A 27,915-nucleotide genomic window follows, 5' to 3' on the forward strand; every position below is an offset into this window, starting at 1 on the left:
AACCTGAGAAGAGATAAAACATTTATTCCATTTTAAATTCAGACAACTTTCATAAACCACTAAATCTTTGCTCAGGTTATTTGGTTAAAAAAAAACTCTTGTAAATAAACCCCTCATTTCAATTATGATGCATGTAAAATTATAGAATGTTTCTCACATTGCACCTAAAAATTAAATGATAGCACTTTATAAATACAACAAAGTACCAATGAGAGCCCTTTGCAGTTTGGCAAAGTGTTATTTTTGCAGCACAATCATTAGATGAAAAGTATAATTGTGCTTTATTGTTTATTAACGTGTGCCACAACAGAATTAAACAACTTAGAATTAAATGTGTAAATGTTAATTGTTGTTATAAGACACATTAGATATAATCGTTAAAAGGCAGTAACATAAGGCATAGTTTACATGTATTTCCAACTTGACTTCTTTCTCTTTCAATATGGAAAATATCATATTTTGTGTAGGTGTGATTAGCATCCAGGCCAAGAATCTTGCTTTAAGACTTTATTTACCTAATTGAAAAGAAATATCTTTAAGCTTTAGTATATCCATCCTTACTTTTTTACTTATTTCCATCAAGCAGCTTACCTACTCAATCCTCCCTTGAATGGGTCCCAAGGTGCAAATTCTCTCAGGAATCTGTGAGAATCAGAGTGATACAGCATGGAAACAGGCCCTTTGGCCCGACCCATCCATGCCAATCAAGATGATATCTACACTAATCCAATTTTCCTGGATTTGGCCCATATCCCTCTATTCCTTTCCTATCCCCATACCTATCCAAATGCTTCTTAAATCCTGTAATTGTACCTGCCTCTACCACCTCCTCCGTCAACTTGTTTCATAAACCTATCAACTTCTTTGTTAAAAAATTTGCCCCTCGGATCTCCTTTAAATATTTCCCCCCTCACCTTAAACCCATGTTCTCTAGTGTTAGCCTCCCCTACCATTCAAAAAAGACTGACTATCTACCCTATCTATGCACCTCTATAATGTCATACCTCAGCCTCCTGCGCTCCAGTGAGAACAATCCCAGTCAATGCAATTTCTTATTGTAATAAAAGCCCTTCATTCCAGGCAACATCCTGGTGCATCTCTTCTGCACTCTTTCTAGTGCTATCCCATCCTTTCTATAGTGTGGTGACCAGAACTGCACACAATATTCCAAGTGTGGCCTAACCAATGTTTTAGTCAAGGTTCTGATCTCATTGGAGCCTTAAGAATAAAATTTATGACACTGCCCGTAGAACTGCTTTGAAGGCTCCAATGAGGTCAGAACAGGCTTACTGGAAGAATTTGCCCAATTGGACCCCCTCAAGGGAGGGTTAAGCTACTCTCCAGCATCAACAAGTTGTCAGAAGTTTAATGTTTGTAAATGTTTCACAAACATCCACAAACATGTAAACCATGCAAAAACTATTAAAATTAACCATAATAATAAAAATGCTTTAAATTATTTAAAAAATATAGACACCTAAATCACTAGCAAATAAAAGATTTAAATTAACTCAATAAAAATATAAATTACCTTATACTTTCTCCCTTGCATTCATTCTTCAACAATCAAATGAATGGGTTTGATGTACCTCTACCACTTCTGACCCAGCTCAGGAACATCAGAGACATTACCCAGTGTGAGTGCTGGGAAACAGTGGAAGTTTATGTTTCATCATCTGACTCCAGCATTGGAGTGCAGTGATCTTGTCAGCAGTGAGCAACTGTGCAGAAATTCTGCACTTTTGCTTAAACCAGGATGGGAGTCCCAAAATTGTGGACAGTTGGAGGGTAAATATAAACAATTCTGCATAGAAGTGCAGACTTTTTAATAGAAGATTTGAACCATTACTTACAAAGAAATGCAAGTAATATCAATATTCAGTCATGTTGGGATATATAAAGAAAACAATGTGATAGGTTTTAGAACCAGATTGTATTATACCACAATGGTCTTTTTTTTTCCCAAATGTCATGAAAGTTTTTGGTTCACATCATAAATAAATCAGTATAGATTTATTGAAGAAGGCTATTCTGCCCACTAAGTCTGTGATGATCAAAAAAGAGCCACCCAGCAGTTGTACAATTGTAGCAAACAAAAAGAGTAATTGCTTTATACCATTTAAAGTATCCATGCCTGTCCAAGTACCTTTTAAGTGTGATGAGGTTTTCTTCCTCCTACCACTCTTAATCAGTGAATAATGGTCTGGATACCACACAAAATTTTAAGGTCTTACCATATGAGATAAAAGAATCAATGTCTTATGACACAGGAGGAATTTCCTCAAATTAAAATGATGAATAAGCTTTAAGGAAATTGACTTTATATATGCAGCAGCAGGCCAAAGATTGAACACTGCAGACCCAGTGAGGTGCAAAGTTCAATCAAAAGGGCTTGAGATTAAAGGGCTTGGAGGATAAACTGTAGGGAGTCAATAATTGCAAGTAAAAAAAAAGTAGCATTCTCTTTAGTTTTAAGTGATTTCATCTCCAGGAGAAATACTTGTTGAAATTTAACCCTTGTAGTTAACAAAATATCTGTTGTGAGGACCTGCTGTTATAGACAGAATGTCTGTGCACTTGTGTAAACATGAATGGAAGAAAGGGAATTAGTATATTGGTAAGGATTATCCAAAGAAGATGGTTATACCTTTGAGGAGGTAATTATGGTGAAATAGGGAGTATGTGCAAATGTAATGGTTATGGGCTTTCAGAAGACCATAAAAGGTTCCAGACAAGGGACCATGAATAAAAGTGAAATTAGGAGACACTGATGGACATTAGTAGGGTATTTATTAGTAGATAGGAAACAGAGTTTGGATAATGGATACATACTTCAGTTAGTACCATATGACTAGTGCAGAACCCCAAATATCTGCAGTGGGAATTCAACTTTTCATTTTAATGACTTGGTTGACAGAACGAGAGTTTTTTAAAATCCAAATTCATGATAACATAAGCTAGGTAAAACAATCATTAGCACACATGGATGGAAAGTTGCAAAGTGATATTGATAGACCTGGAAAATCAGAGAGGTTAATGGGCCCCTGTACAAAGATACAGAAACCAATGTTTGGGTACAAAAAGTAACTTAAAAAGCTAATGGATTATTGACCATTATTGCAAAGGGAGCAGAATACAAAAATGTTAGATTCCAATTATATAAAGATCTAGTTAAATCTACTCCAGTGTACTATTCATTTTTGGGCCTCAAATCTCAGACTGAGTGTAGTACAGATTTATGAGACTAAAACTGGGGCTAAAAGAGTTAAATTATGAGGAAATGTTGCACAGATGAAGCTTGTGTTATAGTTGATTATGGTCCATTGTGGTGTTTAAGATAATGAAACAATTTGTCAAGTTGAAATTATTTCATCTGTTGAGCAAAAGAGCAAGGATGCATCAAATTAGATCTGGGGAGTTCAAGGATAATGTCAACAAACACTTCACATGGTGAAATCTGGATTTCTCCACAAAAGACTCCACCAATTGTCCAGTAAGGTATTAAGGGATATAAGACCGATGTGTAAGCATGGAGTTAAAATATAGATCAGCCATGAACTAATTGAGTAACAGAACCTGCTCAAGGGGCAAAGAGCCAACTTCAGTTTGTATATTTTTTCTTACTTTCAGGCACATTAAATATTTTACATACATTTTAAAACAATGTATTTCAAACATTGCATTTTGTTATATTCTTTAGGTACTGAAATACTAACCAATGTCTTTTTGCTGTTGAGTCTTTGGCTGGGTTCTGCAAAAGGACAAAATCATAAACTGATGTGGTTATGCTGTTGGATGATTGATTCACTGTAGCAGTATCATGCATTGAACTGTAGGTGGTGTGAATGACCTGTTTGAAGTGATTAAGTTTGCTATTGAATTGTGGTTTAGCTGAATCACAGATGATCTTTTTAAAAAAATATTTAAACCAAATGGATAATTAGATTTCCTATTTAAAAGGTAATAAACAAAATTTTGAAGTATTTCAATGTGGTAATAAATTAAGCATAGTTACCTGGGATAAGGATCACTGTGTGGTTCCCTGATGGGGGAAAATATAAGGATTAAATCACAAATAAAAGGGTAACTAACTGGTATATAGTTATATAATGCAATGATACATATTTCTTAAACAAAGATATTGAGGATAAACCTAGGACATTCTCACACAGACAAAAAAAGCCAAAATGTCTCATAGTGCCATGTTAAATTTCGATACAAATATTTGCTGTTACTTTCCACAAGTGTGCACAAGAGGTGATGGTCTCCAGTTAGTTACAGTGCTGATCAGATGACCATGCTGAATGAATGAAATAAATTATTAGAATGTGTTAGGAGTTATTAAAATACAAAAGGTGGTGTCCTGCACTTGTATTAGGATTCCTTTAGGAAATTTTTGCCACTGATCGTTTGAATTGCTCATTCTTTCCCATGAAACATAAAAATTATGAACCTGTTCTTTTTGTTATGCTGCAACATTTTTAGAGTACCACATAATGCTCTGATCATAAAATGTGAATTTTGCTTTGATTGTTCTAGAATATATTTATGATTTATGTTCAAAAGCCCTCTATAGCATAATACAGGAAGATTTTTTCTCAATAAAGTACATTTATAATTGTTTATAAATTTAGTTATAACTACATATTGTCATGACTTATTTGCAATGGTTGTAAATATGAATGATAACAATTACTTGTCATGTATGTTCTCTACAGAAATAAGCATAAATATAATTTACAGCTTGATAAAATCCTCAATCTGAAGCATCAGTGCTTTGACTATTGTAATGCAAAATTACAATGCAATCATTTTCTTTAAATGAATCATGTTAAGTCTTGGTATTGAGAATAGAAAACTGTCTCTTGTGTTTTGGTAGCCCATACCATTTCAACATCATGCATTGATGGCTTTCTAACAAACTCCTGACTATAAAATGGATGTGCTTGTGTTTTTTGCCAGTTCCAACTGGAACTGCAAATGTTCAACAATTGCAAGTCCTTTCCTTGTGCACACATCATGAAATGCAAAGTCTGAGCTCAGTGGTGCCCAGCTTTCTATTTCATTGAAAAAGCAAATGCGGTGCCCCACTACCACAAATTTTGTATTTGAGTATTCCACAGGTGGGGACATTGTAGGCATCAGCACACCCAAACTTCAGTGGGCCAGCTTCAGCCTGGAGAACAGCCTTGCTGATCACCTTTACTGCTGGCAGTGGGGCCTAGTCTCATTATGCTGGGAAATCATCAGTAGGATTCTGCACCAGGTCAAATTTAAAAATCTATTGATTTCAACAGGGAGAGTAAGGACAAGCATTTGGAAGCAAAGGGAAAGATAAGTTACTGCTTAAAAATTATTCTGCTCTAGTTTGACATTTTTAATTATTTATATTGTTGTGTTTCTAGTTAATCTTATTTTCTTAATAGTTTGATTATTTGTATTTTCTTAATTAGTTACTTCAATGTTAGTACATTTTAAATGTCTCTGAATGTCACAGTCATTTAAAAACTACTACTATCAGCGACAACTTAAAGAGCCAGCAGAGTTGGTTATCAGGAACATTTCAAGGTCAAGGCCTCTAAACTCTGCACTACGCACTTGCTGGAAACAGCCATGGGGGCATCTGACCGCGGTACATGTAGTTGCCTAGGTTCCAAGGGCAGCAATGCTGGGCAGGTGGACTGGGTTACCATGATCTAGCCCAGTTAAAATCGAAGTCTGTAGGAACTCTTCGCAGAGAGTGGTGAATCGCTGGATTTCTCTACGCCACTGAGTAGTGGAGGCCAGATCATTGGGGATATTTAAAGAGGATGTAGATAATTATGGAAGATCAGGAATTTAAGGGCAAGAGGGAACTAGCACAGAAGAGGAGGCCTGGGGTATATCAGCCATGATCATATTGAATAGCAGGGCAGGCTTAAGGGGCCAAATTATCACTTCTGCTCTTATTTTCTTATGTTCTAATGTTCTTGGCCCCTCATCAGTTGATAGCTTTGCAGCTGTAACTGTAGTCTTGCCCAATCCTATTTTTTATTGCTATACCAAAGATGGCCATATTTTCACCTGACGTGTTTCTACACTCCAGAATTCCCTCATTAATACTTTCTGATTTTATCTCGTTATATATACACTCTTGGCACTTTCTTCTTTGACAGCAATTACCTATTCTGGTTTAACATCTATATGGCACTGAGTCAAATACTGGAATTCTTTTACAACATTAAATGCATTTTTATGAATACTAATTCCTGTTGTTAGGTGTTAGCTCTAATCTGGGGTCAAACAAAGCTACTAAACTTGTAAATTTCATAAAAATAATTTTCAATATTTTAAATGTCAGTGGAGTGTGAATGCTGCTGTCTCTGCTTTCTCAGAGTAGTTGGTTACCTGAAACACCAAACATACACTCACAGTACACTTTGCAATTAATTGTTAGTTCCAGTTGACAGTCTAGATTGGCTTATGAATGTCAGTAAGGTGTTTATTTAATTCTAACCTTTTGATCTGAAAGAGAATTAAAAATACACCCTTCATTTCAGCAAACAATAAATATCAATGTTCAATATTTGCAACAAAGAAGCAGCATGCATTGATTCTTCACAATACATCGCATATTTCATATTGAGCTTTGCTTTCTAAATAGTGGGAACTTACTGTTGGTCCAATATAAGAGGAACTCGGGATGTGTCAGAACTAAAAGGGATTCGGGGAGGTGCCCTTTCCCCAGTTCTTGCATTAAACATGGGGAGAGTGGATAGAGGCCGCAAGCCATCCCTGCTCTTAACTAAATTCCTGAGTTCATTGGTATCATCTTGAATTGAATGGTGATGGACAAGTTGAATGCTAAAAAGAAAAGGCAAAAGGTAAATAATAATTAATTTTATTTCACTTGACTGAAGGTCTACAGTTGTTTTAACTGGTGGAGCAGGAATCCCAGTCAACTGAGCCTGACCCTCTTGAAGTTTCTGAAGTCAGCAAATACATACCTCCAGCAAAAACTCAGGTCAGCGTGGATGCATCTTAAGTAGTTTGGGGGGGAGGGGGGTGGTAGGGGGAGAGGTGATGGAGTGGTTGAGTATGTAAGACATGGTGTTCGATTGTTATGAAGCTGGCAAGGTTTGTGAGAATTTTGAAAATTACCTTCCTTGTAAGAGGGACCACTTATGACCTTGGAGGGTCAATCACGGAATTATTTACAAAGTTATTAATCAAACACTTATCTAATGCAAAAATGTGCAACTCTACACAAATTGAGGCCATTGACCTATAAAGTCTTGATTTTAGATTTCAAACTTGATGAGTCATTTCCACGTTGATAAAATTTATTTCCAGCATAACTATAAAAAAATTCCAAAACAATTGAAAAGACGTCAGGTGGAAATACATTACGATTCTGCAAACCATGGTCATTTAAAGTAGTAACTGGGATTGAAATTATGAGTGTAAGATATTATTCTTAAAATAAAGCTTTAAGAAGTTAAAGAAAGTTAAAATATTATAGTTAAATGAGGAAAAAAATACTGCAGTTTGGCCGTGTAATATTCTGGTCTTTTGAGCCTAAAGGTTGTGAGCTTACGGTGCATTCCAAAGATCTGAGCACATAACTTTTGCTGAGACCCAGTGGAATACTGAGGGATAGCTCCACAGATCGCAAATGTTGGATAATACATTAAATCAAAACCTTATTTGTTTATTGATTTGCATATAAAAGATTCCACGAAGAGCAGAACTGGAATCTCAGGAAGCATTTATTTCTTCAATCAACTTCTCCAATTAGTGGTTACTTATTTGGGTTTTTTTTTGTTGTTTGTGAATTTACTGTTGCATCAAGGAACATCAAACACCAGTGACTACATTTTCAAAGCAGTTCATTGATTGCACAAGATATGTAGTATTCTGGGATAACTCCCCTGAGCAAGAGATGGCATCAGTACTAATATTTAGTACACAAGCTGAGAACAGTAGGTACAAATCAAGGCACAAATTAAGAAAGAGAAACAAAGTGCAGATGCTGGAATCTAGATGAAAAATACGATGATGCTGGAGGAACTCAGCAGGCCAGGCAGCATTTGTGGAGAAAAGCAGGTGGTCAATGTTTCGGGTCAGGACCCTTCTTCAGGACTGAAGATAGGAAAAGGGGAAGCCCAATATATAGCAGGGAAAAGCAGGGCAGTGATAAGTGGACAAAAGAGGGGAGGCAGGGTGGGCACAGGGTCGTGATAGGTAGATGCAGGTAAGAGATAGTGATAGGCAGGTGTGGGGGAGGAGGGGAGAGCTGATCCTCTAAGGGTGGGTCAAAGGTAAGGAGAGAGAGGGGAGAAAAGGTGGGTAGAAAAAAAGAGAGAGGCTAGGAAAGGGAAGAAGAGAAGAAGTGTGGTGGGGGTGGGGGGGACATTACAAAGTGGGAGAATTCAATGTTCATGCTGTAAGACTGCAATGTTCCAAGATGGAAAATGAAGTGCTTCTCCTCCAGTTTGTGCTTGGAATCCTCCTGGCAGTGGAGGAGGCCAAGGACTCCAATCTTCAGTCCTGAAGAAGGGTCCTGACCCAAAACGTTGACCACCTGCTTTTCTCTATGGATGCTGCCCGGCCTGCTGAGTTCCTCCAGCATCATCATCATGTTTATCGTCACAAATTAAAAAAGCTGCCAAGATATTTGCCAGCAAGTTTGCACAACAGGAAATGTTGACCATCGTTATGCAACATGCTCATTCTTTCTCTATGTCAACTGTATCACATTTTTATTGCTTAAACTGTGGTCCTGAACTTCATTTGAAATTATATTTGAACCACAGCTTACAGTTGAAACCTTTGGGACACTGATGGTTAGGTATCACAAAACAAACACTGGGTGACATGACATAGCTGAGTTGTGTATAGTCTTCTGTTGACATAGAGTGAATTTAGGGCACACCATTGCTGTGTATGTATGCCTTACTTTGTAATACCTCAGAACTACTTGATTTACAAGACTGCACATGAAACAAGGAAATAGATTCAAACTGAAGTGAATCCCCATATTATTAGCCCTGCTCTCCTATTGAGGAGGCTGAATTGAATTTTCTTGTCTGTAAAGATCTTAGTGTATAAGAGGAAACTGTATCCAGGGAGTTTGCAAAGCTTGGGGCTAATACCATTCTACTTTTGATGTGTGTTGACTCATTCTTAGTCAACCCATAAACACAATCACCATTAGCTTGATATGTAATCCTAATTTTAAACTGTGCCTTGGATCCAACATCCCATCATCTGCCCTGTTATTTCTACCCCTTCTACTATCTGAATGGAAGAGTACCTCCTACCATCTGTTTGACACAGCCTCTGAAGATTGGAGTGAAATTTAACTACATCACCTCTGCTTGACACTTCCACTGTTTAATTGTGGTTCATTTTGTCACAGCCAAACTACATCACCCCTTTCTGATATTGAACTTTGTATCCTAAGCTTTTTATTTTGGATTATAGCAGTGTGGTTATCCTGTGTTTAAGGTAGAGTGTGGGGGAGGTTGAAACCATGGGTATATATACAGCAAAATAAGGTACCTCTTGCAGCCAGCATTGCAGTCTCGTGTCTCCATTGCAACATGTATTGCTGTTCTGTAGTTATAACTTCAGAAGTTGAGCCTTTGAAGACTTTCAATAGATCAAACCACAAGTGACACACAGCACCCTATATTTTTCTCAATGTTAGCAATCACCACATGCCTCCTGAAATGTATAGCTAATGAAATGTTAGCACCAAATCATACAGTGGGTATGGAGGAAGTGATGGCATAGAGTAATTCTGCTACCTAAATAACCACAAAACTGTGTTAGTGACCTGGATGCTTTCTCAAATGAAGAACCATGTTGAAACTTGATATTCATGCTTTGGTTCTATTAATAGACCAGTGGAAAAGGAGACAATGTTGTTCACCATGGTAACCAATGTTTCAGTCACCTGCTTAATGCATGAGCCAATGTATTAATTACTGTGTGAAAATCAAAAAAGTAGCAGATAATGGAAATCTAAAACAGAAACAGAAAATGCTGAAAATACTCAGCAGGTCTGGCTGCATCTATTGGAAGAGTCAACGTTTAGGGTTGGAGACCCTTCATTAGAACAGAAAAGGAGACGAGAAGTTTATAAAGCTGCAGGGAGGATGGAGGAGGGGCATAAAGGGGCATTCATTACTATTCTGGATTAAACAGATGCAGAACAAAGTTAAGGTAACGATGAGCTTGTCTGCAACTAATAGTCCCTGGCACATTACTGTTGTAAAAACTACATGAGCAGCTGTCTTCAACCCTTGTAAATTGGATTTCAAATCCATCACTAACTTTAATATCATTATGCTTGCCACAAACCTTGTAACATGCACCAATTCCTTATAGCTTTCTCAGCTCTAAAAATTGCCAATGGAACTACTTCCTTTTATACAATTATTCCTCTTCTGATGAATTCCTGTAAATATTTCACTTAACTTCTGCTTGTTGGTGATTAAACATTAGACATTTTACATTGCATAAGCATCTCATTGTTTTGTACATATGAACACAGTTGATACACTATTCAAAATACCAATTTCAATATTCATCAAATTTATTTTAATTAAAAAGTTGAAAGGAAAAAAGGCAACTTACTCTGAAGTCTTTGTATCTCGTTTTTCCCTGCAATTAAACAAAACAAAAGGTGTCAAAAGTACTCTGAATAAAGGAAAGGGAAAATCATGAAAAGGTTCGGCTACAAAAGTAAAGAATTCAAAGGAGAAACTTATACTAATCACTACATTCAAATCAGTTTAATGCTTGTAATTACAAGGCAATTTAGTAAATCCAGTCAGATGTGCTTAATTTAGCTTCAGAAAGGATTCTCTCCATCAATTTAACTTCTATCATACTATTTTGACTTGGCTTCAAACTGTTTCTTTTTCTTCCAACACTACCTTAAAATATTTGTGTGCCATCTCATTTTTCCCTTTCATTGATATCACTTCCTGTTTGTCTTTGCTTTAAGCCAAATCTTATCACTGTGCAGCTATCAACCCTGAACTTATTGTGTTGAGAGAAGGTTATTCTGCCTTTGAGGGAAAGGAGATTGGACTGAGCCCAAGATCTGTCTGGTTTTGCACCTAGATTTGCTCTGCCATAAATTCCACTGAATGTCACAGTGCACTGAAGAAATCCTTATCTTCACATTGTTCACGTTGAATGGAATGCTTCGTGCAAAGTCTTGAGGCAGGCTGGAAGTGGATTTTCCCATGCTCTCCAGACACAACATGCAAGCACTTTGGCAGACTGCTCAGAACATGTAGCTTTTCTTGGTGCATATCTTAAGCATTCTTCAGTGTTCTTCAAAGTCTCCAATATGAATCTTCTGCAGCAAGATTTATATGCAGCCTTTCTCTCTGGCCTGCCGAGCTTTACAGTAGACTATTCCTTAGTTCCCTGTGTATCTCCTACCACGTATTTGCATACAAAATTCTGGGCATTGGTTAATCAATACTTCTTAACTTTAACGAAAACATCTTTGTCTGCAAATGCATCATTGTGCTAAAAGCATCAAGAGATAGGAAGAGCTAAGAGAACACAATATTTGCTTGGACAATATTTCATATAAATTTATAAATCCTATTTTTCATTCAAATATGCCTAACTTTAACTCAGTCTGGAGAGGAGAATATGCAAGGGAGCCAAATATCAGCCTAAGTTTTTAACATCACCAAAACTGGCATTAGTTTTTAAACTTTGCATTCTGGCACAAAACAGGTATAGCAAGTCAGTTGCTGATTTTGGGTACCTCTGGAAATGAAAGCTGGACAATTTTCACAATGGAAGGCTAAATTGTAATGGTCGTTCCACATCCAGAAGCAAGTTGGAAAATTTTCCCTACTATGTGGTAATTTATTTCAACTGCATTTGTGGACCATGTAGTGTGTAAATTGGCTGTTGTTACACTGCTGTAGTGAATGGCCATAGAAAGAATTTCATTGGCTGTGAAATGCTTTGTGATGTTCAAAGGACACGAGAGATGCACATTGTCTGTCCGAAAAGAAACAATCTCAGAATGTGCTACTTAAAAGATTAAAAATAACATTTAAATTTATGACTTGCAATCTACGAGGCCATGATCTAGAAATTGTTGAGTGGTGGTACAGATACAGTTGGTAAGGACTGAAGCAACTTTGGGCTATTTCCTCTGCATGTTCAACAGTGGCAATCAGGATTGGTCTGGAGGCTAGAGGGCAAGAGGAATTACAATCATCATCTTGAATGGTGGGTTTCTGTTGCTTAGAAGATCAGTGGTGATGATAGCGGTTAGCAATCAGACGATAGGGGTTGTAGGGATTTGGGTCTCCATTGAGGATCAAGGCTTGGCTGATCAGGGGATCAAGTCTTGAAATAATTAAATTGTGGATCAAGGTGTTCATAAGTAATCAGGGGATTGAAGCTCAGGAAGGGTCAATGATATAACCCAACGGTGGGTGTAAAGGTGGAAATCAAGGGATCAGAGGTCAAAGTTAGAATGCTCAAGGTTTGGGGAGTTTGAGGTGGTTAGGCCCTGGGGAAATTAATGAATGGGAGGGGGTTGTCAGTCAGACTTGGATTGAGGGATGGGATTTTGAAGGTGAGTGCAGTATTTACTTCTGCCCTTCATCTGAATTTACTTTAGTGTGATCCCATTTCAATGCCACTCAGCAAAAACGCATCTCTACTCAGAGTGACTAATGAGAAGACTACATGAACTAATATCCTGGCACCAATCCTTGGAGAATGATGTCCATTGACGTGCATCTAACACTGAAATTGCACCATTGGTGCAATTTTCTTCAAGAAATGCTCAGTCTAATTTCCAGAGTGATGCAAAACAAAGTCTAAATGGTCCTTGCCACATTTTCAATTTGCTGAAGTTACAGGGTGATACAAATAAATTTCTGAGCCCTGAAAACAAAACTTACACTCCCTCTCGCCGGCAGCACATTATGTAAGCAAGGAGGAGACACAGAAACAGACCAATTGCTAAAGGTACTGTTATTGTGACCACATAGTCCAAATAGTAGTCCCTGCTTTCAAGGAAATCTGAAGGTGGATTGTATTCTCCACCATCAGTAAGGATACCATCCCCTGGAACCACATCAGCATCAGGTAAATCTGGTTTGGATTTATCAATCTGTAAAGAAAAATATATGGTGGATTACTTGATGCATCTGCATACAAATAAGTACATATAAATATGTATATTCTTGACCTTCTATCACTCATTCTTAATCCATTCTTATCTCCAGCTCTTTGTTTCGCTCTCTGTAGCTAATTTGACTTTGAAGTTATTTTGTGTGAAATGTGCATTGCTCAAGACCAGCATTTACTGCCCTTCCCTAATTGCCCCTGAGTAGGCAATAGTGAGTCACCTTCTTGAACTATAGGAGTCCTCAAGGTGAAGGTACTCCCACAGTGCTGTTGGGGAGGGAGTTCCAAAATTTAGTCCCAGCAATGGTGAAAGACCAGCGACATATTTCCAAGTAAAAGGTTGTGTGACTTTGAACATGTAAGCAGTGGTGTTCCCATGAACCTGCTGCCCTTCCCTTCTTAGTGGTAAAGGGTGCAGATTTGAGAGGTGCTGCTGGAGTGGCCTCGGCAAGTAATTGTATTTTGTAGGTGATACACACTACAGTCACTGCGCAAAAATATGGGGAATGAATATTTAGGGTGGTGGTTGAGGTACTATCAAATAGGGATATTCCCCAATACTCCTAACTTTTGCCTTGCAGATAGTGGAAATTCTTCAAGTTGACAGGAGTTGAGTCACTCATTGAAGGATATCCAATAATATGGTCATGTGTTCATAATATGTACGTGCTTGTGTCCTTGAGCTTCTGATCAGTGTTGACCTCCAGAATATTGACGGTGGAAAGAGAATGCATTTGAACGTCAAAAGTAGTTTATTTGAGCCTTTAAAGCTCACTTCATTCCATGGGGCTTTAATGGTTCAAATGTTACTTGCTCCCTGGAGGCATGGATGTCATCATTTTCAGAGGAGCTGTGAATGGAATTGAACACTGCATTATTGTCAGTGAAAGTCCCACTTCTAACTTTGTTTAAGATTAAGACAACAACACAGAAGGAACTACTCAGCCCATCAGGTCCATGCTGGCTCCCAGCCAGCAATCCCATAAATACCATTCCCCCCTCCTTATTTCCCTGCCACTCATTCTCTCTCCCACATTCCCATCAACTCCCCTTTGATTCTTTTTGTCACTAATCTACACTGAAGGGAATTTATAACAGTCAGTTAGCCTACCAGTACATCTTTGCGATATGGGAGGAATCTGGAGCACCCAGAGGAAACAGCCCTCATTAATCAATCAACTGGGTTACTTCATCAAGAACTTGTCCCCATGACAACCCTGGCCTTCCTCTCTCAGAAATATTCCCTTCATTCATCCTCCCCCTACAATCTCTGCAATTTAAAACTAATTTATTTTCTCTCTTTCCCAGTTTTGACAAAGGGTCATCAACTTGAAATGTTTCTGTTTCTCTTTCCACAAATGGTGCCTGACCTAATGTCTGTTTCCAGCATTTTCTGTTTTAATTTCAGACTTCCAGCATCTGCAGTTCTATGATTTTCATACACTGTAGCCAGCCCTGTCTGTGCAGAACCCAGATGGCATGCAGAGGGCTCCCTGCTGTTTTGATGTTCAGCTGAGAGCAATATGCGGCGTCGCCAAACACCAAACCATTTGTTCAATGATTGTGGTGCCATTTGTTCAATGCTCACTGCAAAATTTCATCATGGTGTAAGAACTGGGAATAGAAGACAGTTTTTCACTCACATTTTCTGATCAAGATTTTACACAACAAAAATTAGGTAAGCTCTATTTCTAGCAATTCTTCAGAACCCAAGTGCAGAGATATGATTTTCCATATTGAGCAAGTATTTGTGTGTTATTACTATTTTTTTTACAAAATATTGCTCTACAATAATAAAACCTACCAACAAGATATTGCACCAATCAATAATAAACTGAGGACTAAATGTGTCTTCACAGTTGATGGGTCCCATTTGGTCACTACACTGCTCATCGTGAAGCACTTCTTCCTCCAGGCAAGAAGGGAAGGGAATATTGGAACCAACTTTTACATACACACTGTAAAACAAGCATATCATGTTATATATTTTGCAATATGTTTCTTTTAGAAGCATAATGCTAGGCATATTTAAAGCTACACATTGAGTGAAAGTGTAATAGTTATGATCACAAAGGCACAGGCAAAATTAGAGGGTATTTGGTAAAACCTTGGAATATTTCTATTATTTGTGTAAAATATCTTGCTTTAGACAGTTTTCCATGGTAACTAGGTGTTGTTGCTATCATCTTAGAGTGACATAAAACATCAGACATCCACAGATATTGAACTGCAAAGTAATAAGTAACCACTGAGTTATTTCTTGTTTGACCAGAAAGTATCTATTATTTATTTGTTCAGAGGGTGTAGATGTTGCTGGCAAAGACAGTTTGTTATCCATCCCTAAGTTCCCCAATGCCTTTAGTGGCTTGTTTAAACCATTTCAAATGGCAGTCAACACTTTGGTGGGTCTGGAGTCATGCATAGACCCAAATGGATAAGAATAGCACCATTCTGCCTTTGGGATTAATGTAGATGAGTGCTTGAAGGTTGGCATAGACTCAGTGGGCTAAAGGACCTGTTGCTGTGCTATATGACTCTGTGATCTCAATGTTCCACTACTTATGATCCCGGCAATAGATTCACAACCACCATTATTGGTCTTATCTTATTCTAGATCCTTTATTTAATTACCTCAGTTTTAATTCCCAAGCTGCTGTGGTGGAAATTTAACTCACATCTATGGATCAATAGTTCAGATCTTTAGCAGGTATGGTAGTGTAGTGGTTAGCCTAATGCTTTACAGCGCCAGCGACCCGGATTCAATTCCAGTCGCTGTCTGTAAGGAGTTTGTATGTTCTCCCCTTGTCTGTGTGGGTTTCCTCCAGGTTCTCTGGTTTCCTCCCACATTCCAAAGACATACGGGTTAGGAAGTCGTGGGCATGCTATGTTGGCACCGGAAGCATGGTGACATTTGCGGGCTGCCCCAGAACACTCTACGCAAAGGTGCACTTCACTGTGTGTTTCAGTGTACATGTGACTAATAAAGATCTTATCTAGTTATCCAACTTAACTACGATAATACTGCAATCTTGCCTCTCCACTCCCAGTCCTGATGCAGGGTTTCAACCCGAAACATCGATAATTCCTTCCCCCACACAGATACTGCTCAACCTGCTGAATTCCTCCATTAGATTGCTTGTTGCTAGCATAGAAACATATCCTATGGCCCAACCATCAAGCACCAATTCTACACAGGTCCCATTTTATTCTCTCCAGACTCCCATCAACTCCCCCTAGATTGTACCACTTACCTACACACTAGGGGCAATTTACAATGGCCAATGAACTTATTAATTCACATGTATTTCAGATGTAGGGGGGAAACTAGAGGTCTTGGGGAAACCCACACCATCACAGGGAGAACATACAAACTCAGTACACAGCACCGGACATCAGGACCTGTGAGGCAGCAGCTCTAATAGCTGTACCACTGTGCCACCCAGAAACAAGCACATGGTTAAGCATTCCAGAAAGCTGTTTCCAGCTGTGAATCTTCAGGCTCAAGATATTCTAATTTCACCAGATCTTAGCATGGCAATACCCATGACTTATATTTTCCATTGTAATTCATTCTTAGGGTACCCCAAGCATTCAATGTGTAGTCCTCATTATTCTTTATTTAAAGCAGTCATGCAAGCACCTTGCAGCCACATCATTTGAAAGGGATGTATTAGAATGTGGAGGGATATGGACCATGTGCAGACAGAAGGGATTAATTTAATTAGACGTCATTAGCTTAATTAGTTCGGCACAATATCATGGGCCGAAGGGCATGTTCTTATGTTGTACTGTTCTATGTTCCATATTCTAAATTCAAACAGTTCCTTTTGGATGCACACAAAAAAATCCACCTTAATCAGTTTGTTTAATTGCCCCAATTTTAGGCTCTGGGAATGCCAAACCCAGGATGGAATTCTGGGCAGAATCCTTACAGTTGTTTATGCTGGCAGAGGTTTTGATTTCAAAAATTGACTGGATAATTACTATTAATGGTTTGTGAGCTCAGTTGGGAAATGTGGGCTTTGAGTGATCTTTTCAGTTTGCAACATCAATGAGCTGGTACTTCAAAGAAATGAAATTTGACAAATTAATATGTAGAATACATTTTCCTTTGTATGTGTGCCACCTACTGGTGCTAAAATTGATATCATTAAGAAAAAAATTGCAGTATTTTCCCAGTCTCAAGGAAAGTCATGCAAATTACATGGCCTTCCTTAAGACTGGGAGAATTTCAGTTAGTAATAGTGTCCATAACTGAGAGTTTGTGACAATGAATGACCATTGTAAATTTTCAGTATTTAATTCTACAATGTAAATATAAATTAAAAATAAATGAAGTGGTTCAGAGTTGGCTTTGCTAAAGGTTGTGCCTCAAGACTTAGTTGCACAAAGGAAGCCAGAAGAAGCAATGCTGACTTTGACATGGCATTTAATAACAATCTAAAGATCAACATTCCTGGGAAGAGTTAGAAGGTAAATTTGGCTTTCAGCACCAGACAAGTAGTGAGTGATTAGAATCAGTTCACTCTGTACCACACCCACTTTCCTTCCAATTGAAAGCAATGAATTTGCTTTTCAGAAACTCAGTGCAACTTTGTTAAAACATAGAGGTCACCAAATAAGACAGGATGAAATATCAAAGGCAGGGACTACAAGATAAATGTAATAAGTGAGCAGCTGGATGATATCTAAAAGAGGAAAGCATTGGCAGGACTTGGATTTTTCACCCTCAATCAATATTAACCAAAAAGCAGGGCTAAACACATGTAGAAAATTAATTTTTATTTTACGACACTGATCAAATTGTGTTGTAAATATCAACTGAACAATTTACTCTAAGAATACAGCTTTCAAAGTATGGGCATTAATTTAGACTACTGACCACATACATTTGTTTGTGGAAATAGAAAAGAATATGCTAGATGATGATATGACTGGGCATATCAAGGGGTGAGGTGGTGTGGGTGCTAGGAGAAAGAAAGTAGCCATGGATGACTGTTTATATGAGGGAATAGCTATTATTGTCATTACCAATTCATCTGCAAGTTATTATAAAAACTGAAAGCTCATGCATTTGCCTGAAGTACATTTTAATAATCAAAATATCTGTTTGCAAATTACAATAACTAAGGAAACACTCAAAACACAAGTCAAAAATAAAAACCGAATAATTCAATTCTAGGTATTGGTCACAGAAAGTAATGGAGTCAAAATAACTAAAGAAGAAGTTGAAAGCTTGGAAGACTTAATAGGCTCAATTCATTATGGAACTGATTCTTTTGCCTATTCTTGGCATCAATGAGATGGTAATGGTTTCAGTAGCCTTGTTAACACTAGATACTCTTTGAAAGAGGTCTTCTGTTAAGTTTGCAAAGTTGTCTCAAGCAATCAGAAAAATGAAAATGAAAACTCCATGTGATGCAATGGATCATTGCAATTTTAGAGCAAAAGTGATTAGACTTTGCAGGTTTCAACAAGTTTCACAGGCTCTGGGACAAATGCAGCCACAAAGGTCAACTTCAAATTACTTTTGTGACCTGCTCCTCAGAGGCCTGCAAAGACAGTCTGGGACCCTGTTTATCCAGACATTCATCTCTTAACAATCTGGCTTCCCACCTCATCCCTCTGCTCCTACCCCAGCACAACCTTGTCATTCTGTCCAGATGAAACCCTGTTGGGAATCAGTTGCCAACTGGATTATGAGCAGAAACCCAGGATTCCAGAGTCCTACCGAATTCACATCACCAATTGAATTTCTGGGCCTGACCCCTGGACACCCATTTATGGACATAAAGATTTTCAGGATCAGTTTTCAGCAAGTGTAGCTGCTTTTTTTTAAAAAAGAAGGACAACATTATGTTATTTCAAACAAGCTTTATTTTATACATTTACTTCCAGTTATCTTATGTATATTACTGTCTTATCCATTAAAGAGGAAGTGGAAGAGTGAATCTCTTTTTAATACTACAGGTATTTTGAGAAAGTCTGAATTTTAATAGTAAAATATCCCTCAATTTGAAAGCTATAATACCTATCTGGCTTATTGTACAAGAGATTGACTGATCATGTTGGGGGTAGGTTGATATCCTTTGATAAATCAGCATTCCCCGGATGTAAGGAAGAGGAAATACAACAGAACAATGTTGCCTTAAAACATTCCCTTCATGTGAACCTTATGTAATGAAGACAACTGACCTTGACTTCACACTGATATGAGACAGAAAGGGCATTTTATTGTGGACCTTTCAATCCTAAAGCAATCCAATGACGGCAAGTCAGATGCCATGAATGTGTGTCTTGAAGACAGAACTGAAATCTGAAACATTGACTCTCTTTCTCCAGCAGATGCTCTTTGTTCTGCTGAGTATTTCAAGCATTTTCTGTTCTATTTCTAGTATCTGCAGATTAAAATTAATGTTGGTGACTCTTTTAAGGCACCTTGTGTCCATGATCTTGGACACTACTAAATGAAGCTGATGGATATCAGTGGTCTAGTCAACATCATACATTTCAATTTTTTTTAACGTAAGGTTTTAACAAAGTACCATAGACTCAGTCTACTAAGTGAGATTTTTTTTTACACACAGGCAGATGTTAGGTTGAACAAGGAACTAACTTCATTAATTTGACGTGTGACTCTGCATAATAACTGGCATTAGGACCATTGCTCTTCCCTATTTTTCCATAATCTGGATGAAAACTGCAATGAAAACATCTGCTAGTTTGTCAATAAAACAAATGCATGCTGGTATAAGGACCATATATGAGAAAATGGGTTGCAAATGGATTTGCTGTGATGGATTAGTGAACACATTCCTGGCAGGTGTCCTTTAATGCAGTTCTGCATTACATAGAAATACATAGCAGTTATACAGAAATAACCTACTAAGCACGACAGGTAGTTATGCAACACTCAAGCCTCCTTTTCCCCTGCTTTATCCACCATCATCAATATACTTTTTATTCCTTTCTCCCTCATATACACATACAATTTTCCTTAAATGCTTTCACCATCTAACCACTCTTCATAACTATCTTTCTCTTGAACTTTCTATTGGATGCATTGGCAAGCTTTCAATTCATCCATTAGGAAAAATATCTTTTTCTGAATCTACTCTATCAATCCCCTTCATATTTGAGTAAAGAAGACACTTTGATCTGAAATAATAACTTTTTCCTCTTTTCACAGATGTTGTCTGACCTTCTGAGTGTTTCCAGCATGTTCTGCTTTTATTTCAGATTTCTAGCATCTGCTGTTGTTTTGATTTTCATAGACTTTTCCTTTATTCATCTGATTACATGCATGAAAATAGTTTATGATTTTCCACTACTTTTTGTAAATTCTTCCCAGTCATCAAAATTATTATATTACTCAATTTGTGTCTGTCAGAGCATAGTGTTTGAAACAGTTTTTCCCTAAGGCAGAGTCTCTTTCAATGGAATGATTAAAAAAAAAACAACTGCATAGATCACATTGCATTTGTAAATGGCTGAGCTATTGAACAGAATGCTGAGCAATTCATTGCACAGTGTGCTGCTTCTTTCTGCACTGAGGAGATTTCCTCTGGGATTCTCCTACCCAATTGCCAACATAACTGTTATCAAGTTTAATTAGCATTGTTTTCCAGGGATTCTTGTGGCATTTCCTTTGGGATGGGCAAAAGGACCCTTGAGGAGTGACTCTTCAAAGGTGTGATGCATTAAAAAATTTGGAAGTAGAAAGCTAATAAAATACCTTATTTCATAACTGATATGGACACAATCATAGAGATGTATACCACAGAAACAGGCCCTTCAGTTCCATCTGTCCATTCTAATCTTTTTGTCCATCTACACTAATCCCATTTGCCCATATTAGGTCTGTATCCTTCCATGCCTTCCTGTTCAAGTGCCTGACGAAATGCTTCTAAAACAGTGATTGTATCTGATTCCACCACCTTCTTTGGCAGCAGGTTCCAGCTGTCAACTACACACTGTAAAAAAAAAACTTTCCCACCAGATCCCCTTTAAAAATCCTTCCCCTCACCTTAAACCTGTGTTGATGTTTATATGCCAGTCGATAATGCAATCAAGCCATCTTGTTTCAGAGTAAACAATACTCTGAGATAGACCTCTACAGAATGATGCTGATCTATTTATTTGATGGACACAATGAACAGTTTACTTCAATTGAGGGATGAAGCAACACACTATGACTGCTACCAGTATCAGCCACCCAGCTGTAGAATGGTAATTCTGAATGAATCTGTGCAATGTTTGAAAAGCCAGATCCAATACATGTGGCACGAGGTTAATTCTCACAGTAACTGGTTTCTTCACACAGGTTATTGTTGCCATGGTAAATTTTGTCCTCTGCCAGATTTCATTCTGTACTTGAAAATGTCTCTTGATTGCAACAAATTAAAAAGTCTCTAAGCACTGCAACAATACTCAGAGCTACTACCCATAATGAAAAATAATGCAATATACTTCCAGTCATTTGCTTCTTGTATGGCTATCCATATACTGTAAATAGATGGACACTCTAATTACTGGTAAGGTTCGATGTAGTTTTTAATTTAGCTAAGGAACCAGTCTTTTCTTGGAAATAACAATTCAATATTTGTTGAGAGCAGTGTCCGCTTAATATAAAACTTGAGTTTGAGTACACAGCAATCATTCTCTGTAGTGCCACAAACACTGATGTAATGTGGCAGTTATGAGAAAGATTCTGGATATAACTCTATTTACTATTTCTTGTGGCTTTTTATGACAAAGGCCTCATTTAAAAGAGGTCAGTCACAACATAATTAAGTAGCTCATAGGATAAATCATTGAGTTGTCACAGTCCAGGAAGGCTGTTCGCCCCATCAAGTACATGCTGACTAGGTGGGCAATCCCGTCAATCCTATTCCCTCATTCTTTCCTCACAGCCCTATAAATTATTCTCCCTCAAGGTCATGTCCAGTTCTTTTCTGGAAATCCTAAATAATTCTGTTTCCACCACCTCTATAGGAAATGAGTTCCAGTTTTTAAACACTCCATGTTTTAGAGAAATGCTTTTCCTTACCTCCCCAAATACAAGCTGGAGAAATGCGAACTGACACGGTAGATTAGGATCGGAGTTTGATTGAATTAAGTGATATCACCAATTGAAATTGGTTCTGACTTACTTGGTGTAAATAGCAGGAAGCAACCAATGGAGAAGCAGGAATAGACAATCAACAAATTGTTAGAATTACCATTAATAAGTTGCTGGTGGAGATAATGTCAACCAAAGGTATGTCTTAAATCTAATTACTGCTTTTTTAAGACTCTGTCTTAGCCAAGTATATATATTTGTCATTTATGATTGGAGCAGTTAGTTTTAGGGATGGGATTGCACAAGAACAAAATGTTGGCTGTTCCAGTTACTGTGACTGACCATTCAGCTTTCTCCTTTCCTTGTCACCTCCAGTTGTTGCACTGATACATCATAGCATAGTGGACTAGGAACCGTAAGCCTGGACAAATGTTTCAGAGACACGAGTTCAGTGTTCACCAAGCCAGCTGTGGAATTTAAATTCACTTCATTTCGTTAGATATGATATGTGATTAAAAACTTATTTGTTTCACTGAGGTCCTGTTGGGAAGGACACTAGATCTAGAGCAATTTGGCAGATTCTTAACTACCAGGCAAGAAGAATGTTCTATCAAAGGGCAATGAAAGCTGGGCAATAATTGTTCCATTCAAAGATAATTACTACTGAGCAATAGTTGTTTAGCTCAATGGCAATATTTCATTGTTCTTAGTGCCTTTTAATCCAAAAGAAAATACACATAGATAAGCACTTCACCAATTTCACCTACAATAGCATATAACTTCTTACCCCTCTTTCCTTCCTGGAATGGGCAGTGGAACTCTGCCTCCTCTGTCCAGCGCCGAAGTGATGTTGATCATGGTCAAATGATTTGACCCCCAAATGCTCGCCACTCTGTCCTGGAAATACTGTTGCATTTCCAAGGGCAACACTTCATCCACATTTCTGTTTTTCACATAGAACTCAATATGGTATGGCAATTTCAACCCTGTAGCAAGAAAGAAGTATCTTAATTTAACCAATGAATGTAAAATCCCTCTGTGTACACTAAAAATGAATAGAAATTGCCTCTCAATCTAGGCTTGTATACATTTGTCAAAACTAAACCAGACAGGGTCCCTGCCCAGAGCATAAACAAGACGGTACTTTTGGAGAATAATTGCTGGTATATGTAATTCAAGAAGACAAAGTATATGAGTGAAACTACAGTTAGAGGGCATTTTGACCTTGGGATATCCCAAATTCCATCAAAGTACATTTGGAAATTTAGTCACTTTAATAATGTGGGAAATTTGACAGACCGTTTGAGAATAGTAAGCTCCCAACTATGTGCTAGAGTCATACAGCACAGAAACAGGCCCTGTGGCCAAACTTGTCCATGTTGACCAAGGTGCCTACTGGAACTAGTCCCATTTGGCCCATATCCCTCTAATCCTTTCCTCTCCATGTACCTATCTAAATGTCTTTTAAATGTAATTGTAACCACCCCACCCCACACACAACTTCCTCTGACAGCTTGTTCCATATACCCACCAAAAAGTTACCCCTCAGGTCTCCTTTAAATTTTTCCCTTCTCACCTTAAACCTATGTCTTCTAGTTTTAGACTCCCCTACACTGGGAAAACAACTGTGACTATTCACCCTATCTTTGTCCTTCATGATTTTATAAACTTCTATAAGGACACCTTTCAGCCTCCCTCACTCCGGGGAAAACAATCCCAACCTATCCAGTCTCACTTTATAACTTAAGCTGTCCAATCTCCTCAATATCCTTGTATCCTTGTGAATTATCCAAATAATCAGATAATAAGCCATGTGTAAAGACAGGTGCCAGGGATAATCAGAAGATGAAAGGATAAGGACATAAGCTGATTGGGAGGAAGAGAGGAGGGGATAGGATCAGTGGTGATTTGTACTGTGGGAAAATTGAAGATGTGGGAGCATAATGCAAATAATGTGAATTACCCATGTGAGGTGCCAGATGAAATTAGAATAATCACACATCATTATCCTGAAAGTGCCCAATGCTTGGCATTCCAGGGTCAACATAGACTAATTTCCCCAGGACTGCTCCAAAAGCAGTGTGGCAAAGGGAAGACAGTGTGTGATGCATGTCTGGATTCACCCTGAATGTACAAGGGTGAAACCAGACCTGATGGGCCCACTCAAATTTCCAGAATAATGCAATTCAGTAATAAACATTAAAAAAACATTGTCACATGCAAATTTTATAAATAAACCAATAACAACCCTTCATATTTGTAAACTTGGAAACCAGACTTACATAGGAATTAAAGAGAGAACAAACATTCAAGAACTCAAACACAATTGATGTGAAGAGAAATTGTCTGCCATGATTCAAGCTCTATTTTCTGTTGAAATCATAGTGGGAAGTATCAAAAAATTTGGATAGCCACTCACCATCCTGATGAAGAATCCTATTGCTCTCCCCTATTGAAAATATTGCTTCAAACTCCTTCATGCACTATCTCATAACTTTGTTCTGAGAAGGCCTCAGAACATGACTTTGAATACTATTGGCTTTAACTAATCAGATCAGTTACTTCTTCATGTGCCATGTTTGAATTAAATCATGACAAAGCTAACAGTAAACACCTGACAATCTTAACATATCCTAACAGCTAAAAGAACATTTATCCTTACAAACCTTCCCTTTTTTTAGAGGCTGTGGCTTTGCTCTTCCTTTTCATGGCTCTGAACTTGAACCTTTGACAAAAATATTTCTGAGCTTCTCTAAAGGTGTGACCTTAATTGGCCAGATTAACCCCTGCTGTTTGCTATGCCCCCCACATGCATGATTGTACTGCTAATTATAGAGAGAGCATTCATTTCTTGATTTCACTGCCAGCGGTAATTAATTTTTCTTCTAGCTGTTTTGGAGTACGTGTCATTATGTTGTAATTGACAGCTGAGTTTCTTCAAATTTAATCAATCAGTTCACATTCTGAAATTTAAATGGACAAACTAAATGGAAAAAATAAATTCAAGCCGAAATCCAAACAAAGCAATATACATTAGTTATTGGTTGTGGTTTGTTCAAGAAAACCAATACTATGATTCTTCCCCCAACCCCCACCCATCCCCCTAACTCCCTCTTCTCCTGAGGGCAATTTTCCATAAGTTTATCCAATTGTTTAGTACTAAGAATCAAAATAAAATGTTGCCTCAAAAAGAATTAACCCACCATGAATAAAAGCTCATTCATTTTGGGATTATTTGATGAATAGGCAACAGCAATGAGGAGCATGATTAATAGATAGAAACACAGGGCTCTGCACCAATGATTATTTGATGTGGCCTCACAGCCACATCCTTAAAATATTATCCTCGCTGGATAAATAAAGTCTTGCAAGATAACTGCATGATTTTGTTGAGAAACTTGAGTAACAGCAGGCATACATATTGTACATATCACATAAAAAATGAAAAGAGAATGTTGGTTTCTATAAAAGAATAAATAGCAATTGTGGCACAGTTGGTAGCACTCTTTTCTCTGAGTCAGAAGGTTGCAAGTTCAAATCTCCCTCCAGAGACTTGAACATTAAATGTCAAGCATACTGAGTGACTGCCACATAGTCAGAGGTGCTTCTTTAGGATGAGACATGAAACCAAGGCCCCATCTGCTTTCGTATGTCAGTGTGAAAGAACTCATGGCAGTAATTCACAGGATAGTAGGGGAGTTATCCCCAGTGTTCTGGCTAATATTTCACTCTCAATCAACGTTTCTAAAAACAAGTTTCTTCATCATTATCCTGTTGCTGTTTATGTTTGTTTCTTCTGTGCAAATTGGTTCTTCTACTTCCTACATTGTAACAATGACCAGACTTCAAGAAGTGCTTCTTGTCTTTATCAGGTGCTTTATAAAAACAAGTATATATGTTTCAATTCAATCAGCCTTCACTCCTAAAGCAAACAATTTGTGTTATGGGATCTCACCTATTGGTTCTTCAACATTAATGATAATGTTTTGCCTTGTTGTCTCAAATGTCTTCCTATTAACAGCAGTAACCTAAATTAATGATGAGCAGAATTAATCTCAGACTTTATGCTTGTAGTTTAATTATCTTTAGAGCCAGTACAAATTCATAATATTTTTAAAATCTTAACTAGACATTAATGGTATTTTTCTTATGTCAATAAAAGTTAAATATTCCATTAAACATAAATCATCAGAAACGGTATCAGTATGTGAATATGAATGGATCTTTCTCTCACTTTAATCATACACAAAGAATATATAAAAAAAAGATTAAGAACAGTGCAATGGTGTGGCCAGAGCATAACAAACTTGTTACAGAGTATAATGGTGGTGAGCTGGAATTCTAAATAGGAAGCTGATTATAAGTACAGCATATTTTCAGCGTGAATATTATCCCAATAAGAGTATATTATCAGAATATTAAAGTACTATCTGTTGGATGTTGAAAAAAAATTATACTTCAATTATTTTCTGTCCAACATCTTTCATAGTTGGTGTTCCATAAAGAATTCCATCATGGTATGCAGTGCGCTGAATAAAACGAAGCCAGCGAGGACGATCAGGGTGATCATGCAGGTTGGTGCTGAAAGTGATGGGAGTACTGGTAATTATACCTGAAGTAGAGAGCAGAGGTTGAATAAAGAAGTAAATGACAATTTTACATTAAATGAGCCAGGACTGGGAGAGTTTTCATGAAAGTTTTTTCACCTGCAATGTGAGGTGGAGATACAAGAGGCTGCAGATGCTGGAATCTGGAGCTAAAAACAATCTGCTGGAGGAACTCATCAGGTCAGGCAGATTCTGTGGAGGGAAATGGACAGTCGACATGGTAGTCCACATGAAGGGTCTTGACCCTAAACATTGACTGTTCATTTCCTTCCACAGATGCTGCCTGACCTGCTGAGTTCCTCCAGCAGATTCTTTTTTATACCTGCAAAGTTAATTCTCTTCCTTTCTGCCCAGATGATGTCTTGCCTCCTGAGCCTTTCCAGCAATTTCAGTTTTTATTTATAATTGATGAGCTTTATCTGTTCCAAACTAATGATTGTAAAATGCCTAATGCATATGTAGAATGAAGAGCAAGTAAATAGGATATTTGTCCCAACTTGCCTGTGCTAGGATTTATGCTGCATAGGACCCTCATCCCACATTGCTTCATCCAACTCCATCCACACTTCCTTTTATTTCTTTATCTTTCGTATTAATCTAGCTTTCTCAAATCTTACTTGGTCAACCATTGCATATTTTCATCAGTCTGAGGGTAAGGAGCTTTTTCCTGAATCACCTGTGAATTTATTTGGGATTATCTCACTTTTATGACAAATGATTCTGATCTGAAAATCTGAGAGTAAAAAATCATTTCTATTACAAATGTTAAGAAATAAATTGAAAGTACAGGTACCCCATGTCCTCCAGCCAAGATCTGCACCTGTAAAGAGAGGTGAAACTATCTGAACTTGTAAAGAGAGGTGAAACTATTCCAGCTCAGCTGCTGGTTCTGCTTTCCAAAGAAGCTTCTGTAAACAGACCTCAGTGGTAGACTGCAGTGTATGAAAGCTTGTTTCAGCTTGCTGTCTTACTGCTGTGTCGTGCCTCAGAAACACCAAGCCACGGCATATCATGCTTTTATTTCTAATGGGCCAAGGAAAGAATCAGATGCCACTATTGATAGATGGGCCATCTTCTATG

The 27,915-nt window shown here is 37.7% G+C and overlaps 1 protein-coding gene across 1 annotated transcript; it reads right to left on the bottom strand.

Annotated features, from left to right (window-relative positions):
• Positions 1 to 402: 402 nt before the first annotated feature.
• Positions 403 to 27,843, bottom strand: LOC127582832 (epsilon-sarcoglycan-like). Its single transcript, XM_052038398.1, has 11 exons — positions 27,807 to 27,843; positions 26,686 to 26,840; positions 26,184 to 26,256; positions 23,016 to 23,214; positions 14,972 to 15,125; positions 12,939 to 13,150; positions 10,624 to 10,650; positions 6,655 to 6,843; positions 4,016 to 4,042; positions 3,717 to 3,751; positions 403 to 515 (listed from the first exon to the last, which is right to left on the bottom strand). The coding sequence occupies exons 1-11, from the start codon at positions 27,841 to 27,843 to the stop codon at positions 508 to 510; spliced, it is 1,116 nt and encodes a 371-aa protein (XP_051894358.1). The 3' UTR covers positions 403 to 507.
• Between the last annotated feature and the right edge of the window lie 72 nt (positions 27,844 to 27,915).

Source organism: Pristis pectinata, chromosome 25 (assembly GCF_009764475.1).
Source record: "Pristis pectinata isolate sPriPec2 chromosome 25, sPriPec2.1.pri, whole genome shotgun sequence".
NCBI classification, from domain to species: Eukaryota; Metazoa; Chordata; class Chondrichthyes; order Rhinopristiformes; family Pristidae; genus Pristis; species Pristis pectinata.